This window comes from Chelonia mydas, chromosome 2 (genome assembly GCF_015237465.2).
Source record: "Chelonia mydas isolate rCheMyd1 chromosome 2, rCheMyd1.pri.v2, whole genome shotgun sequence".
NCBI classification, from domain to species: Eukaryota; Metazoa; Chordata; order Testudines; family Cheloniidae; genus Chelonia; species Chelonia mydas.
The window spans coordinates 205,596,754-205,615,208 of NC_057850.1; the positions used below are offsets into that span (position 1 = coordinate 205,596,754).

Below are 18,455 nucleotides of genomic sequence, written 5' to 3' on the forward strand. Positions count from 1 at the left end.
CGATGAAGTGAGCTGTAGCTCACGAAAGCTTATGGTCAAATAAATTTGTTCATCTCTAAGGTGCCACAAGTCCTCCTTTTCTTTTTATTTAAATGAAATGTCTCTACAAACATACGAGGTACAAAGCACTAAGAGTGAACCTGCAGCAACAGCCACTTACATTTATTTCCATCAGAACTCAGTCATCTTATTTATTAATCAAATAAACATTGGAAGAGGAGGGAAAAACAATTTTCCATAAGCATATACGTTTTTTGAATCAACATATCCATGCACTTAGCGAGCTATGCTTGTAACCAGCTATGCTTGCATAACCAGTGTATTGGCCTGTTTGAAGATAGAAATTTTGTATTGAGCATGTACATAAGAAACTAATGAGTCAGCTGTTCATTCAAAATTATTTTCCAAAGTAAGCACTGGTTCTAGTTCTCAATAAATAATCTGTCTATGGCAATGCATTATTCATTTATTGTTGCGAAAGCCTTGTCCGAAAAAGTGTGATTAGAATTTTTAAACCAGGAAGTGTGTTTGGGGTTCCCTCCTCCACCCTACTACTTGCTGGACATGGTGATCACACATAAGGATATGATGGAGAGCCAGATCCTGAGCTGGAGTGAGCTCAATGGAGGTATGCCAACTCACACCCACAGAAGATCTGGCCCAGACCCAGTTTTAGCATTTTGCTAAACAGCTGTTCATTTATTGCTTTAGTTGCCGAGAATTAGTTGACCACATTAAAAGTTCCTATTGAAAAACTCAGTTTTTTCTGTCAACAAACTCATGTCAAGAACTAGAAACCTCTAAATTATTTTCCCTCTCTTTATATGCTTTATCTCAGTTATTATAATCATAGAAACATAGAATATCAGGGTAGGAAGGGACCTCAGGAGGTCATCTAGTCCAACCCCCTGCTCAAAGCAGGACCAATCCCCAATTTTTGCCCCAGATCCCTAAATGGCCCCCTCAAGGATTGAACTCAAAACCCTGAGTTTAGCAGGCCAATGCTCAAACCACTGAGCTATAATCTAAAGTACTCTCATTTCATTTCCCCATGTATTTTTCTTTCTCCTTTTCTCACCTCACAGTCATGCCTAACCATTGTTTTCTCATCCAAGTAAAAGACTTTATGAACAGATTAACAGCCTGAAGTGAAAACTGAAGGTCAAGCCCTCCTTCTTTTATCTTTAAGTTATGAAAGCAGCATTGGGAATTATAATGTGTATTGCAAACTGTCCCATAACTTGACTGTTTAATTTCCCTCTCCAGTACAACGTTTCATCATTACAAAGTAACACTGAACACTTAGTACAATATAAATATGTTATGTAATGACAATATGTGGAAGTGCTCCTACACTGATGGGGTAAAGTCCTAGTCCCATCAAAATCTTTGGGAGTTTTGCCATCAGCTTTACTGGGGCCAGGATTTCACCCACAGTCTGCACTGATATAAACCACTTCTAAAGGAACAGAGCATGTTCACTTAATTCCCTCACTGCTTTAATTTCTGAGGTTTTCCTAAATTCAGACATCTGCCAATGGCCTTGTGTTTATATTAATTATGCAGAAATCACATCTTTTAAGTAGTAAGGTCAAGGTTCTTTAGATACCCAAATAACATAAGGAGCGAAACAGTAAGATTTTTGTTGCAATGTCAGTATTTTGGTACCTGCTACAATAAGTTTAACTGGGTTCATAGACATGCTATTCCTTTTATTGGGTAAAATGAAGTTCTAAAATGCTGATCAAAGGACTCCACAAGGAAACAAGCTGTCATTTGGACAGAAGTGTATTAAATCTGACAACAGCAAAGCCTATCTTCCAAAAGAAAAGCCCAGTTCAGGTTTCCACACATTTGATTTTTCAAAAGCAAGGGCAAGGCTTTCCACCTACTTCTGGATGGGATGTCAAAATTTGCATTTCAGCTAGAATGTTTTGAAAAGGTCAGTGTACTAGATCCCGTAGGTATAAAGTCAGACTCTAGTGAGGAGGTGTACTATTTCCCACATCAAAAACCTGCCATCTGACAATTGACCAGAAGTAGTCCACAGGGGAATCTTCTCTTTGTTACTAAGGATAGAAGCACACCTCTTGGCTCAATGATTTGTTTCTTTTTAGAGTGGAAATGATCCAGGGAAATCTTTACCTCTGGCCTGTGTTAGGTTTTGTTTTTTATCACTCTAATCACAGCCTTGGCTTGTGGCTGGAAGTATATTTCCCTTACCAAGAAAAGGAACCATATTTTATGCCTGTAGTTTTGCAAACTATAATGCTTTACAAATCATGAGTTTAGCTGTATAGCCACTGTTTTTCCCTTGTCACTGCTATAGCTCAATTTTCCCAATTGCCATAAAAAGAGATTCCTTGACGTTCAGGGGTTTATATCATGCCATAAAAAAATATTCCAAGCTGAAACATCAAATATAGCATTTCCATTTGCATTATTAAAAAAGTATTGATTTAAAGTTTTAAAAATAAATGTCATGAAATGCCAGTAATTTCCAGAAGGGCAGAGTAAGAAGATGCAGGGGAAAGGGATAGTATCTTGTCCTGAGCTCATAACAACTGAGTGTTATTTTATTTCGAGAGTCTTGCCATCTCAAAAATTGCTTTCCTGGCTTTCCAAGTTAAAACTGCTAAGAAAATGCTTCAGAGTATCTGATTTATTAAATAAAGTGCACCTTTTCATAAACAAAATTTAGGAAATAGAATGATAGATTTTTGCACACTTCACTTTACTGCCTTCTTACAGAAATGCAATGGGCAATAGGACCAGTGGGAAAACATTAGATGCACATATATGCTTGGGACATGGAAAGACGCTGCACTGTATTGTTTAAGAACCAAATAATCCAGCTTTGCAGCCGTTTTTATTTTATTTTAAATAGCCCCACAAACTAAAGTCATTAGTAGGATATTATGAACAGATAACTTTAACTTCAAGTAGAGCAAACTTTTAGCTGATCAACCCTATCCTATACAGTTGATTAATGCCTTTACAAATGTTTTAATCCAAAACAAGCGGACCACCTGGAGATGAAAAGACAGTTTTGAATTATTTCTTTTTTGCAAAATTTTAAGAGTGAACACAGTACACTCTGTGGTGAATAATTTCATAGTTCAGGTAAACATCAAAAGCTTATTGTAAGTGAAGGGCTGTTCAATCTCAAGCAATAATTTAATAACACAATTGTATGTTTCACTCTCATTCATATAACATTTTAAGTTACCACAGTACTCAAGATGATCACCCGCCTTCTCAGTTGTTCAGTCATCACTCTCTTCTATAGCCTCATGGTGGCTGTTCTTTAAATTTAATGTATTTATACAGGTTCTCCCTTTAGATATATGAAGATCACCTCTTGCTTTGTGTAGGTTTGCAGAGAACAGCTACATAATCAGAACAGCAGCATTTTTCAGTAATCTCTCTAAGATGTACAGTTACAAGAATGGTTTCAGAGTATCCGCAAAAAGAACAGGAGTACTCGTGGCACCTTAGAGACTTACAAATTTATTAGAGCATAAGCTTTCGTGGGCTACAGCCCACTTCATCGGATGCTGGCCCAGAAATCATGGCCACAATCTCGTGATCAGAAGACCAGTAAAAACGAGCGTGACAAAGTATTTCCAGGAAATATTGGGCCACTGAATACTATGGTCCTTGCTAATTTCTACCATAGATGTAAATCAGTAGTTAGATGCTGCTGACTGGCTGAACATGGCACAGTTAAGTTTACCCACAATAAATAAGAGCAGCATTTCAGAAGCATTTATTCTCCAATGCCAATGATTAACTAACTAATTAAGTGTATGTGTCTCAAGACGTGATTAGTCCCACAAATTTTTGTTTCTTTTCTTAGAATTACATTTTAACCAAGAAAAAAAACTTCACAATGGAACCACAGACTAAATACAGCCTTTACAGTCCAGTTCCTATTGGGTGAAATGTGTGCCTGGATAAAATTAAAAGATTAGTAATTACTACTTCAGTATCATTCCATTCTGATGTTGTTTGACTCAAGTTTCATTAGACACATTTAGGATAGACATCTCTAAAGCTCGTATTATTTATCCCTAAAAGCTACAGACTGTCTTACAATAGAGGTTTATCTTTCATACAAATACAGGTTTGATTCTTCATTTTGTGAAAAAAAAGCATGATCATTGTTTGCTGTGGATACCTTTTAACAATGCGAAGACTCAGTCCTTTACCCGCTAATAAAAAGTTCTCTTTTTTTCAGACAATTGAGGGCAGGTGAAATATTTTCAAAACCTGGAGGCTACAAGATGTACATATGCCATCTTGATTAAACATATGGAACGCATACTCGAAGAAAAGCCAACTGGAGTCCTAGTTGAGTAATCAAAACACCCTAGCTGAGAGGGGTTAACATGCAAGGATCAGCTCTGAACTTTGAAGTTTTCTGGTCTTCATTTTTCCTAATTAAGACAAGATTTAATAACCAAACCACTGTACAAACTATGTACTTAAACTCTGGGTTTGTTTCTAATTTTGTTGGGAATTCCTAACAGATTCCAAGGAATCAGCACCCCATGAGAGAAGTTCACCAGTGAGATGGGTTGATCCTTTCTCCGATGTACAAGGCCAACATGCCTGCTTTTCATCTTATTTTCTCCCATGTGACTGACTTTCATAGATACCCATCAAATAATTCTCTGATAAGATAGAAAAAGGGAAGATGCATTGATTCACGTGTTAATTATTCAAAGCAGTCTGGCAAACACACATTTAACTTCAACTCAAAAATGAGTATAGTACAATGAGTAAGACGGAAGGGTGTGCACTAAAAAGGTTTTCCTGGGATTAGATCATTTAATTACTCACATATCTCAGTATTGGAGTGTGGCATTGTTCATGGCTATAACTTACCTCTTTTATAAAACTATATTGTCTCTGCTATGAATAGAATAAGGTATTACTTTATATAAGAAAGTAGTAGAATTGAGCCCCAAGTTTATTAGTAGCAATAGTTGGTTCTCCTCTGATATACTAATCTTTTATCCTGACAGGCAGGCAATGAACTTTTTATTACTTGTCAATTTTATATGGAAAGCAGTGTCTTGATGGAAGGTTATAAAAAAGTTGCTTTGGCTGATCAGTAAAGCCTCTAGATGGAAAAGGAGGTGGATTTTGAAGAAGTACCAATGTATTGCTCACCATTAATCAAGTAAGCTTAAAATATGAATCACAGGTAGCAACACAGAATTGCCTCCCAACAGAGAAATGGGAAGTAAAATAAGTCAAAAATAAATCCAATAATCTTTTGAGGAATCATTTATCAATACGACAGGAAACTGACTTAAAATGGTAATTTAAAACTTTGAGAGAATCTGGTTGCTGTTTCATTTAATTATATTCTTCCTAATGCTGATGCCCAGAGAACCAACTTTGAACAATCTTTAGGAATGACAGAAAATGGATATGTAGTCTAACATTAACACTCACACCCAAACCTGACATGCCTATGTATATATAATGTACACGTGTAGCAGGGACTTCCATGCTGCTCAAGTACAGCATTGTACCAGATATCCACACTATCTTGTTAGTTTTTCATTCTCTGCATGTATTGGAAAGGCTTTAGTTTGGGAGCTCACTTTGTTCATGTGAATCTGTTGCTGGTACTGTTTCTGCTTCTCCAGGAACTGCTGGTGCTGCTGCTGAATGACCAGCTGGGCCAAGGTGCTCTGAGGCAGTGGAGCTGACTGGGTTCGATTCAGGGGCCTATGACGAGGCAACTTGTGGGCAACTCTGATGCCAGGTGAGACTCTTTCCTTTGTTGCTAATGGAGACTGTGGATGGAGAGGAACCCCTCCTGCAAAACAATGACATTTCGCTCATCAAATATGAGGATCAGTAAAACTAAGAAAACATAAAAGTCAGGGAGAGCTTCAGGGTCGCTGGGGTACTGAAGAACTTTGCAGTAGTATCAATAAAATGATATTCCTAGCACATGCCCAGCAACAACAGGAAGTTTGACAGCCCCAAGAGAAAGCTACTACATTTTCTGCGATCATTTTACCCTTGGAGGCAGGAGCAAGAGATTGGAGCAGATCTCACTGGAAGCAGGAGAAAAAAATCAAACACCACACTGCTTCCCCCTCCCCCACAAATGGCTGAGCACTGTAGCATTCATGAATTGCATTTCATTTAAAAATGAAGTCGCTCTCTTGTAAAACTCCAGTTTAAAAAAAAGCTCTAAAGGACACTCCAGTGAAGCCTTTGATAATTACCAGTCACTAGAAGCTTTTGCTGTCTCATTTGCTCCTTCAGTAACAAATGTTGCAGGAGAGCCTGATGGCTACTGTTAGGTTTTCCCTCTAGAGCAATATGAGGCTGAGCTGAAGAGGGAGGCATGTTTCCCGCATACAGTCCAGGAAGAGCCACTCCCTGCCTCAGGGTCTGGGTCTCACACTTCTGTTTTTCTTTGAGTGAAGATGAAGCCTGTGTTAAGACACATCAGAAATGTTAGCTGCTTTTCAAATACTTGGTCCATTAGGTCTCCACATAATTAGCTGAGCTATTTATACTATAATTTAAAAGAAAATCCCCATTTTACCCTGTGTCTATTGACTGAAAATGGAAAACATGCCAGTTATTTTAACACAGTGGCATCAATGCACAGGGAACCAGAAATAAAGAGGTTGTTCTCGAAGGGCAAGACTGTGACCTTTCCTTACAATAGTGTGTAAGGAAGTGTGGCCTTCCCTAGTGCCCTGCATAACTCACTCAAATCAACACTTTCTGTACAGGGGGAAGGAGAGCAACAGGGGTAACAGGTGCCTTGAATTCAGTGGGAAGCAGGTGAGCTTTGGCTTTCCACACATCTCACACAATAGATCAATCAGCAATACTGAGCCAAAGTGAGATGGAATGTTAACTACAGCTGGTATAGACCTGGTGAATGTTATTTCCCCCAAAGCAATTCCTTCTCTGGCTACTCCTGGGGCAGCACAATTATACACTGCCTCCTTACTCAGGGTGGATTATAAAGTAACAATCTTGATTCCAGGAGTCAATGGGAGCTGCTGGGCAATTAGCACTTTAAAGCCCCCTGATTTAATTGCCTACATACAGACTATAGGACCTAAATTTAGGCATCCATTTCAGAAAATCTTGACCAATTACCATTGCAAATCTACTTCAGACATCTGTGTTCCAGTTAATGAATGCTTACATTTTCATTGAAAAATATAAACTAGATTTTTTAAAAGTGTTGATAAAAAATAATAAATAGCAATAATAAATATCCAATTGAGTCTTCCCAGGTTGTACATGGTTACCATTCAGTTTGTAATAGTAAAAAAAAAGCTATTCCCGGATTATCTGAATTCCAGATGTTCTAGTCAGGCAAACCCTAACCTTTTTCATTAAGTTTCTTGTACATACTTTTTACTTCACATTCTGCCTCTGCCATTCTCTCCTGAAAAAATACCATGGTGGGCTACATTCAATTTAAATTACACTATCTTATTCTAGCAATTGCATAAACATTACCTTGCAAAAATCAAATACCCTGTTTGTTCAATTTCCAAAAGTAGCATTTAGTATTAACTGATCTCAATACAAGCTTATATGATGTGTGTGTGTGTGTGTATGTGTTTTTTAAAGAGAATAGCTTTTAATTTCACGTAATAAATTACTCTGACATTACTTAGTACCTGTTCTCAACTGGACAAGACATTTTTGCAGAAAGGAAAAATTATTTATAAGTAGTGCATTTTGGAATGTTACTCACCGTTACTTATGACCAGTATCTTAACTAGAATCATTTGCTTACAAGTGTCTGATGCAAGATTCCTAGAGAATGTATTTAGAGTTGCAAAATTTTCTTTTGCAAACTTCTCCAGGTGTCTGTTGTTAGAAAATAGTACAATATTTTCCCTCAGAAATGAACTAAGTAACAACAATATATCAGAGATAATGACATTATATTGTACTGGAAAAAAGAAACAGGTATGATATAAAACTTGAACTAGATTTAGCATTCAAATTAAGTACTACCTTACTGAAAACCATAATAAAGTGCATATTTTAAATGAAACTTGCATATTATAAAGTGACACATACTCATTTATACATGTAGAATTTATATAAATTCTACCAAATTCATAAGTCATACCACTGTGTCATAAATTAAATCTTAAATTGCAGAGATTTCTTAATAATATTGCATATTATTGTACAGAGTCATCATAAAACCTATTTTAAATCCTTATTGGCAGTCAAACTGAACTAAGAAGTCCTAGGGTAAAATTTGGACCCCACTGAACTCAATGGCAAAACTTTAATTTACTTGAACGTGGCCAGAATTTCACCCCTAGAGTTCTGTGACTTTTTCTCAACCTGATATTCTCTTTATGAGTAAACATGAAATGTCATTCATTAATAGACTACTGTGTCTACATAGTCATGCACTTATTTTAACATTTAAATACAAAGAAATTTAAATACAAGGGACTTCTCCAAATATATTAGCTCCAACTCAGCCTGAGTCAGTTTTAGAATGTCATCTTAAAGACTATTGGCTTTGGAAGGGTATTCCTGGAAGAAATTTTATTGACGATAGTAGTCACCGGTACAAAAGTAGTTCAAAAGGTCAAATTGTATGACCCACCCAGGTATCTCTCACCACTTCTGTGGCTTCAAGAATTTGTACCTATAATTCAGAAACTGTGTTTGGTACATCACTGTATGGAGCGTTATGCTTACGTTTGTTTATTCATTATTATTCAGTGTGATTATTTATTGTTTCAAGTAGTGCCCACAGTGTATCAGGTCCTGTATAACACAAATGAAGTCATGGGTCTTGCCCTGAATTGCTTACACTCCAAAAAGACAAAACAGAGATGGAGATGGCTTTTTGAGGAGAAAAGAGACCAGAGTATTCTTGTATTGTGATAGAAAGTCGACAGAAGAGTGAAAAGTTGAAGAGGAGGGGGTGGTGAAAGCAGGGATAAGGGAGGTTGGTCTCAAAGAAAAAAACATGATAGAAAAAGGACACCCTTTTAAAGTGATCACTTACACTGAGCTGGGATTGTACTGCTGGAAGTCCCAAGGTAATGTTGGGCAAAGAAGGAGACGTATACAAACTCAACAGGTTCATCGATTCTTCACGAATCAGAATACGTTGTTGAGAAACCAAGTGCTGAAACAAGAAAAAAAATCACCTCCAGATCTGTAACACCTATTTCTATTACCCTTCGGCAACAAAAGCCAGTTAGTTAGTTATCTTTGTTAGTGTGCCTAAGATGCCAAATATTGGGGAAAAGTACTTCATTTCCTGATATACTGAGTATTGGGGCCTACTAATATTTCCCCAGGATAGCTCTGAGATTCTTTTCCTGAAATGGAGACAAATATTCACCTGCCTACCATGCTGCCTTGGTTAATCAGTTAAATTCCTATGCCGAACCAAAACATTAAGGATTCCCTGCTCCATTACCTCTTCTCCCACCAACCACACATTCATTGCTATAGGGTCAATGCGAGTTTTGCTTGAGTAAATATTCAGGAAGGATTGCATAATATGTCTTATGGAACACTGATGATTCACCTCTTAATGGATGTAAGGACACATATATAGCTGTATTGGATATCATTTGGATATGCTGAGGGATATCCTCCTTGCTAGAACTAGAGCAGATAACCTAAATGAGATTTTCATTAAAATGGAAGAAAAAGTTCTAAAGGAGTATAATTCATATGCCTTGCTGCAAAACTTCACCCAATGTAATTCAACACTATTCATTCTGAGTATCTTATCCCCTTGCCACTAAATTACCATTAGGCTACAGTGTTTAATATGGACGGAGAAAGTTTGAGTAAAAAGTGATTTAGGAAGCAAATGCCATTTAAAAAAAAATAATGTTAAAAAACATGGCCCCCATTGCTGTTGGGTGCTGAGCTGCCCCGTGAAGTGCTTAGCCTCCTTAACTCCCTCCAATTTCAACACCTTGCTGCACAGTCCCCATACTTGTTTTGAAACTATATGATAAAACCATTTATGAAGAGGACATATAATTTCTGATATGATTTTTTAAATCACCCTGCACAGAGAAACAGGTATTCTGAAAAGATCCCCCATAAGCACCCATTTTACATTCAGTGGGAAGAAGCATAAAAAGGTTACATTATCACATGCTTACTGCAAGAGGAATCTTTTTGAAGCCTCTGCCATTCTGCTTTAATGGTCATGTTTTTCAACATGTGGTCTAGTATAGTTGCTTGAATTACATTTTCTGTTTAACTCTTACTTCCCTCCCAGAACTTTTACACAATAAGAGCTACAAAGGTCTTATTAGGCTTAGGAACTCTGGCAGGATATGGTCCCCAAGGGAACAACATCCCTGAAAAAGAATACCCTGTGTAACAGTATGACACAGTGACTGCTTTCTTCCCAAACAAAAAGCATATGGGGCTCCAATAATAGACCACCTCCAAGAGGGATACTGCACACTCGGGCTTTGACTAAAGTAAATATAATAACTTGTCAAGCATGTTGTGGGGAGCAGTAGATTTTCCTCTGGACAAACCTGGGATATCAATTAACTTTGAAAATACCTTGTGCTAATACAATGCAACTTCAGACTGTCACTGAAAACTAGTGCTGCACAAAAAACACAGGATGTTATTCCAAAACATAACCTTCCTCATAGTTTGTTTGGAAATAAGACCTATCACTGAGACAATAACAGTAGAAGTCTCGATGTGCAATTTTCTCTTGGTATCTTGGGAATGCTAGAAGACAGTATATGAAAGAGAAGAGATATGGACTGTATGGAACGCAAGTGTAAAGAAACTGCTTCATTTGTATATTACATTAATTTCCCATTAAAATTGCACTTGCTTGATAACATCCAAATATATACATTATTAAAATGAAGTATGTCCAAAATACACAAAACTAGTGTGAAATGCTATAAAGGTCTTACCCAAAGAGATGCTGTAAACATGTAATCCTCTTTTTAGGACATCATCAGACTTGTACTAGTTGCAGCATCTATATGGTGCTGCATTTAAAAAAAATATGTTTCCTTTTTGGTTTTATGATATGCCACTGTTAAATTCCAAGGTGTGAATTGAGGAACAAGAGTGAAATGATAGGATTTAAGGAATAAGTCAAGCAACTAAAAGGCATTGCCATGGCTGTTAAAACTGAATCTCTCCTAATCTGTTCTGTTAAGCATATGTAATAAGACAGCTGTGTTAAAAAAATTGATTATTAATAACATTTGCACTGAAATTTAACAGCATGAATATGCCTCTACAACATAGTCATTTTCTTTTAACAATCAACTGGTATTTGTTTTACAACCCTCATTAAGATTAAGCCCATATTGAGACCCGTATCCTGAAATGAGCTTTATGCTGACTCAGGGGGCCACTTGCATGGAGGTTACTGTGGAATCAGGGCCTATGTCTGTCTTTGAGCAACTGTAAGTGTTACTCTAGAGACAATTTACTAAGGCTGCTGTGCCATGCATTTACTAAAAGTTGTGCAGTGTGTGTAGCTGCTGTTTGTTGGCTCTCCTGCCGACAAAAAAACTTCTACCGCCAATGAGCAGCATTTGCCCTGTTCACACTGGCACTTGTCGCGGCAAAACTTTTGTCTTTTCGGAGGACGGTGGAAGGGGGGACGGTGTTTAACGCCTCTGACGACAAAAATTTTGTCTTTCAATTGCCAGTGTAGACATAGCCTAAGCTGATGGAGCATAGTCCTGTCCCCGACAACATCCATTTGTTGAGGCAGAATTTCCAGCTTGCCAGTGTTTTAAAAGAAACAGTCCTATCAGTCAGGTTCACTTAATTCTTAAAATGTAAGTACAGTAATTAGATGTAGCAGTGTGTGGCTTTACTGTCTAATATCAACTTCTCTCTCCCTCTCCCACACACACACACACATGTTATTGGAGGAAAAGGGACTATTTTCTTTTGGCTTTAAATCTTCCAAGTTGCAGACACAGTGTCTGAAGTTACCATTGCTTTGAACAGTCAGAATAAGTGGCACTCAGAAGTAAGAACTTTCTTTTATTTTATACTTCTATTCTTTTCGTTAGTTTTAAAAATTAAGTAGATTCCTTTTTCATGTTTGGATTGAATTTCAATTTCATAATGCTGGCTAGAGACTTAAAAGTTTTACCGTTGAAGACCTACTAAGTGTGCTTCTCAAAGCTGAGGTTCATAAACTAATATTATGCAAGATGGGTTTAAGAGACATTTATACCATGTGTGTTTATTTATGTCCTCCATATAATCAGGCAGTTCAGTTTCTCCTATTACCTTCAATATACCAGTCTCCAAAAGTTCTGTACACCAAATGTAAGTGGATTCTGTATGGGCCTGAATTAAAGCCCATTGAGATGAATGGGATGAATGGGATTTCATTGGGCTTTGCCTCAGGCCCTCTCTCTGCTTAGAGTTAGCACGTATGTTTGAATGGTGCCTTAGTGAGGCAAGCTGTCCCAATGAAGTCATAGGGAATCCTTGCATGAGAAAGGCAGGCAGGATTTAGCCATGCACAGCATGTCCATTTGAAAATATATGGTTTGCTCCAACAGACAAATAGTTACCGCAGTGAATCTTGAACCATCAGAGACAAAACCTAGGTCTAATAAACTTATAATTGCACCTTATACATAAAAGTTGTTTTTAACTTTTAAGGCTCATATAATGACAGAAAGTCTTTTAACAGACTGGTTACTGAAATCACTATTAGAGAAATTGATAGCAAGGGATTTATCTGCAAGGTTTCTTACTCACAGTGCTCTTCTGTGCTTTCAGAAAATTTAAATAAATGGTTACCACACTGCCCGCTGTGGGTTAAGACACTTAAGGGATTGCTATTTAAATGATTAAGGCAGAAATGTTTTAAAAGAATCAACATTTCATTACTGATATTGCTCTAGTCACTAAAGTGTGATCATTTACAGTATTGACTCAGATTTTTACTGGTAAATGATTCTTCTGTCATCACAACCTGTTTTTCCCCAGCAAAAAGTGTTCATTTGCCGCCATGAATACCACGGCCATACGCCCACTCGGATGTGAATACAACACTTACTGCAAATGTCACAATAACTATTAGGAAACAACAGCAGAGTGAGTCATGCAGGGTTACGGCAAAACAAGTGACATTTTGCATGATTTTAGAACACAACCTATTATTAGAAACCCCTGTACTTTGTGTGTCTGACAAAAAATTGATTAGATAAAGATCATTCGAGAGCTGGCAGCTAATGTTCAACTACAGAAGAAATATTCAGCTGTTTGGTTACTAATAAACTATCAAATAAAATCAAAATGTACTGATGTTGAGATCTATGGAAAAATGTTTGCACCCACAGGACCACAAAATTAACAATCAAGTAACCAGTGAGGTAAAGAAGTCTCTGACTGGAGCTAGAAATGGAAGCCAGTGGTTTCAGCTTCCAAGTGTTCTGCCAAAGAGCTAAGTGAGTGGCTCCAGCACATAGAGCTCAGCTTTTAAAATAGCTTTTTAGGCTCATTTCAGCCCTCATGTTAGTAAGAGACTAATACCACCATTGCCTGGCACAGCAAGGGAAGATGATTTTGCAATGTAGTGTTCTAGCAATGCACAGAATACAGTCCTAATGGTCCTAGAGCTTCAGTCTTTCCAAACCTCTCCTGAACAGAGACTACCCATCACACCTGACTGGCCAGTTTTGGTTGTGGTCAGAGGGCTCTGCTCTTCACTGATGAAGCTGCCGCAAATTGGCTTTGGAAGTTCCGCATCCGCTAAGGAGACTACCAGATTGTAAACTGTGTCTGTGGTGGTTTAATGATGTGAACAAGTGTCTAGGAGCTAGAATATTCAGAGTACCAAACACCGTAAATAAGCCCAAATAAGCATCATTATTCCCTTTTGTATTTTGTGGTGTTAGCATTAATGGCAAAGTATTCAAGTAGCTGTAGTATCCAATTCCATATGATTTTCCATCTAATATAGCATTAACACCCCTATTATACCCCTATTTGAAGTTGTGCTTCCCAAGGTGAAAATACACTATTTTAATCCCACTGTACTGACTAGTCTGTGGTCTGAACTTTTTTATATTTTGCAATACATAATCTGAATTTCTTTACAATCCCATACGGGGGCTATGAGGCAAAACCACATGTTAGCCATCAATGTAACTTTTTTGTTTTCTCTGTGCCACAGAGAGGCTACTAATCAGTGTGCAGAGGTCACCTACCTGCCCTCTGGATCATAGTTCACACACACAATTAATTCATTATGGGGAAGAGTCCCTGCTGGAGGTTGAACTAGCCAATCCAGTTTTTTTGAGGTGAATGTCCTGCCACTGACCTGGAGAAATAGCTCCATTAGCCCAAACTCTGGTAAGTCACATTTCCGCATGCTCTTTTGTTTAATCAGTAGATAATATAAAACAATTAACAGCAAGCTAGGCCATCAAAGTAGTTATGATTATGGACATTAGCTGCAGAAGATAGGGTGGAATACAAATCTTAGCATTGAATGAGATGTCCTTTTGCATGTATTGGCATTAATAGGGAAAAACTGTCTTTGGCATGTACATTGCAAATATTGTATGAGGGAGGAAAATAATAAATAATTAGTACCTGTATTGTGCCTTCCATCTAAAAACCTCAGAGAGCTTTACAAAACAGTAATGAACCCTCCTCACACCTTTGTTATGTTAGGGAATTATTATACAGATAGGGAAAACGAGGCACAGAGAGACTGAGTGACTTGCCTAAGGGCACACATGATGTCTCTGAGGATAAGACTCCTGACTTCCAGCCCTATGCTTTAGCCACACATCCTTCATTTAATAATAACTGATAACTAATAGATTATTCAATAATGCAGTAAGGCAGGACTTTGCTTACCACAAGTTAGCATGTTTTCCAAATGTCTTGGGGGGGTGGGGGGGGGGTGTATACATATGTAGTGTGCTGGGAGCTATTTTTTTATCCCTTTAAAGCCAGGTCATTAGGGCCCGCATTCAGCAGACCACTTACGCACATGCTTAATTTTAAGCATCCAAATCAATCAGAGATCAATTAGACTACTCACATGCTTAAGGTTAACTTGGATGTAAGTGCTTTGCTGAGTAAGGGCCTTGAATACCCTCTGCCTAACTGCACGATACTCAGCATGAGAGAAAAATGACTAAAATTCAAAATAATTCAAAAAATGACAAAATCATGTTTATAAATAAAAAATGTCAGGACATTTCTGTCTAATCCCTCAAGACTTTCCAGGGCTAGAGGTATATGCTGGTTGGCCCCTGGGGAAACTAGGAAACTCCACTATCCTACAGCACTGAACTTCTATTTGTTGTTCTGACAGGTAACAAGATATTGGACTCTACACCCATCTGGAGTGATTAATATCCATTTGGGTCTTAGGCCAACATAATTGGAGGTGGGGGAAGGGAGAATATTCACATTTTGAGGGACAGGGAACCACTTCCCTAGAAAGTTTATTTTTAAAATAACGCCAGATGCTTGACATTCCTGAGAGTTTTGGAATGTTAAAAGCAGTCCTGGGACAATGGATTAGTGGGCAGAGTGCAGGTGAGGCAGTCAATGATGATAAATACAGTTTGTCACATGGTTGTCAATACCACATTCTGGAGGTGTCAACAGTGACTCCATTATTAAGGTTATGTTGAGATATATACTTGAAGCAGGATTAAAATCCTTCTATTTCACTGAGAATTTTGTTTCTAAATAGCACAGTGAGTTTTCAGATGACAAGTGGATTTTCCATAATTATTATTATTAATTTTATTTATTTATTTTTGGTAAAGTATTTGCTAATTTTTACATAGGAAATTTAAAATGAGCCCCTTTTGCAACTTTTTACGTGTTGTGTGGTCCTTGAAGCTAAAGGTCCAGGGTCCCCACAAACACCCGGGTATATGCAGCAACCTTTTTGTGCCTCACTCCATTTCCCCTCCCCATAGTGTCTTACTGGAGATTTTAACCTTTTGCAGTGGAAATCTGACAGACCTGCTCAGGTCTGCTAGATAGCGGTTCCACTCTGCAGATGCACAGGAAGCACAACCCAGAGGAAGAAACTGCCCCTCTAGCATCATTCCTGCAGGATCTTAAGCTGCAAGTCTCCTCTTCCTCTCCTTGCCCTTTGTTTATAATAGAGGCTGGGACAGGGCAGGGACAGGAAGAAGTAGAAAGTTACAGTTCAGGATGCCTTATAAGTGGAGGAAATAGTAAAGGTTTAATATACATTATGGAATCGATGAGAACGCTCTCTCCATTAATAAAGCTATTAGCCCTTGTGTCTAGCTCGTACAATCTGCTCTTTGATTTCTAATACATTTGTCAGCAGTTGGAGGGATGCTACGACCAATTATGCCTTACTGGATGTGTTGTGGTGTGTGTGTCATATCTGAAAATAAACAAAATACATTATCTTGTGAAAGGAATTTCTAAACATACTGCAAGAACATATATTTGAATGTATATCTCTATTTAATTAACAAAGCAAAACTCACCTGGCCAGCTAGTTACAACTATGATATAAAGCTATTTCACAGCTATGCTATCAACAGATTACAGCATCTCTCTTTTGTTTTTGTTTTTTAATTCAGTTACTGGAGTACACTGCAACAAAACAACTAAATTTATTATTTTACTACCTCTGAGAAACATATGTAGGAGAACAAACAAATACATAAGTCATAAGAAAAATAGTAAATGTTGTCAATTACTATATATTACTTGGGGAGTTTACGTTACGTATCTGTGCTTTCTGTTGGTCTGCCCACATTAAACAAGAAGCAATACACCTGAAGTGTGCATATTGTAAGGCTGTATTTCTTTATTCACAGTTCTGATGAGCTATGCTTCACTCTTCTGGTTTATGTTTTCACTGGAAACCATCATAACTTCACTGTGCCACTTTATTGACAGTGAGTAGTGCCTTATTGTATGAGCATTCCCATTAACATTAATGGGACTATGTAACAGTGTCTCACCACTCTGACACAGGTACGGCTGCTGCCGCCTCAGTTTCCTCAGAGCCTCCCTTTCACGGTTTAATGAGTTTAGCCCTTTGGCTAAACCGAAAATACCCTACTGTGTAAACGAGAAGTCCACAATACAAGTCAGTGACTCTAGGTATAGCCCTCTTTTTGCGGTCTGTGTAACCCTGTGTAACCCTCCTTCCTTTGAGGAGCATAACCAAGCCCTTCTAGCTGGCACCTTAGTGCCACAGGGGAGCTCATGCTTTGGCCCTAGAAACCCAAAGAGTGAAGGTGACTGCCCACTCCAAATTCAATGGTCATTGCTTCACTTTCCCCTCAAAGCCGCCTCCTATATTTGTCTTGCCCCCACAACTCCTTTCCCTTTATTCTACAGTACGGCTCCCCCGGGCTCCTTCTCTGACTCCTCTTCTGGGTGTACCACCACTGGTCTTCAAAACCTGGACACTGAAGAACCTCCCCAGCTAGTTGTACCCTGCACAGCAAGCAAAAATGAGATCTTTTATATCCCTGGCCCCTTTCCCAGCATATTTTGTACCAGCCTACAGTTCCCTTGTTCCTCAGGGAGCTACAACTTCCAGAATTCCTCTGTTCCAGACTGGAACTCAGAACAGGAATGGGTCGGACCTTAGCTAGCATAAACTGTAAAAGACTACTTACAGAGCAAGGTACTACTCAGCATGAGTAAGAGCTTGTCTACACATGGAATTATTTCGGATTGTACACACCTGGAGTTAATCAGAGATAGTCACTCAGGAATAATTCCATGGGTAGACAAGCCCTAAAGCAGATAAAATTTAGCCCTACATTTATACATGTGTGAGAGCATAAAGCATTTTGCTGGAGTATCATTTGCTCCAAATAAGATTCCAAAGCAAAGTACTTTGCAGTATCCTGCGTATCAGTTGTTTATGTTAATATTTATAAACAATGGTGTTATTTCATGGGATTTCATTATTTCTAAGATGCCAATATTCATTATGATATATCAAAACAGTCATTCCACAATGTATCTCAGCACCATCATATCTCTGCCGTAGACCAGTTTCCACTGCCATCTGAAATACAAGACAGTTTCTCTTTCACACACAGTTACTGTGACTTCCAGGTGAAGGAAGGAAATCAGAGAGCAACTATGGTCTTTAAGGTGCTGTTTGGAATCTTTCCAACTTTAAAAAGCTAAGCAATTACCTGGTCAATAAAAGGATTGAGTGTATTATTCTTACCTCAGCTTGAGAATTAGATGGCAAAAGTGAGGTTTCATTTTCTGTCACACTTCCAGTAGGGCCATTGCTTGGTGAGCTGGGCCCTGTTCCTGGAGAACTGCTACTAACTGATGACTCTGAAAAAAGATTAAGCACACATGAATTTACAAGTAACACAGAAATCCAGCTGCGATTATAATGAACAATATATTGCTTATGGCATAGCCTTTCTTTT

The 18,455-nt window shown here is 38.1% G+C and overlaps 1 protein-coding gene across 13 annotated transcripts in view; it reads right to left on the minus strand.

The window, feature by feature from the left end:
* HDAC9 (histone deacetylase 9) overlaps window positions 1-18,455 on the minus strand; it is a 686,372-nt gene that overhangs the window by 234,970 nt on the left and 432,947 nt on the right. For 12 of the 13 annotated variants that reach the window (XM_043541099.1, XM_037890577.2, XM_043541104.1 and 9 more), the window contains 4 exons: window positions 18,242-18,357; window positions 9,047-9,169; window positions 6,255-6,465; window positions 5,619-5,836 (listed from right to left, as the gene is read on the minus strand). In XM_043541099.1, coding sequence (XP_043397034.1) covers window positions 5,619-5,836; window positions 6,255-6,465; window positions 9,047-9,169; window positions 18,242-18,357 — 668 coding nt within the window. Of the gene's footprint in view, window positions 1-33; window positions 5,837-6,254; window positions 6,466-9,046; window positions 9,170-18,241; window positions 18,358-18,455 lie in introns of those variants that run through there. The other variant, XM_043541100.1, reaches the window with a different exon arrangement.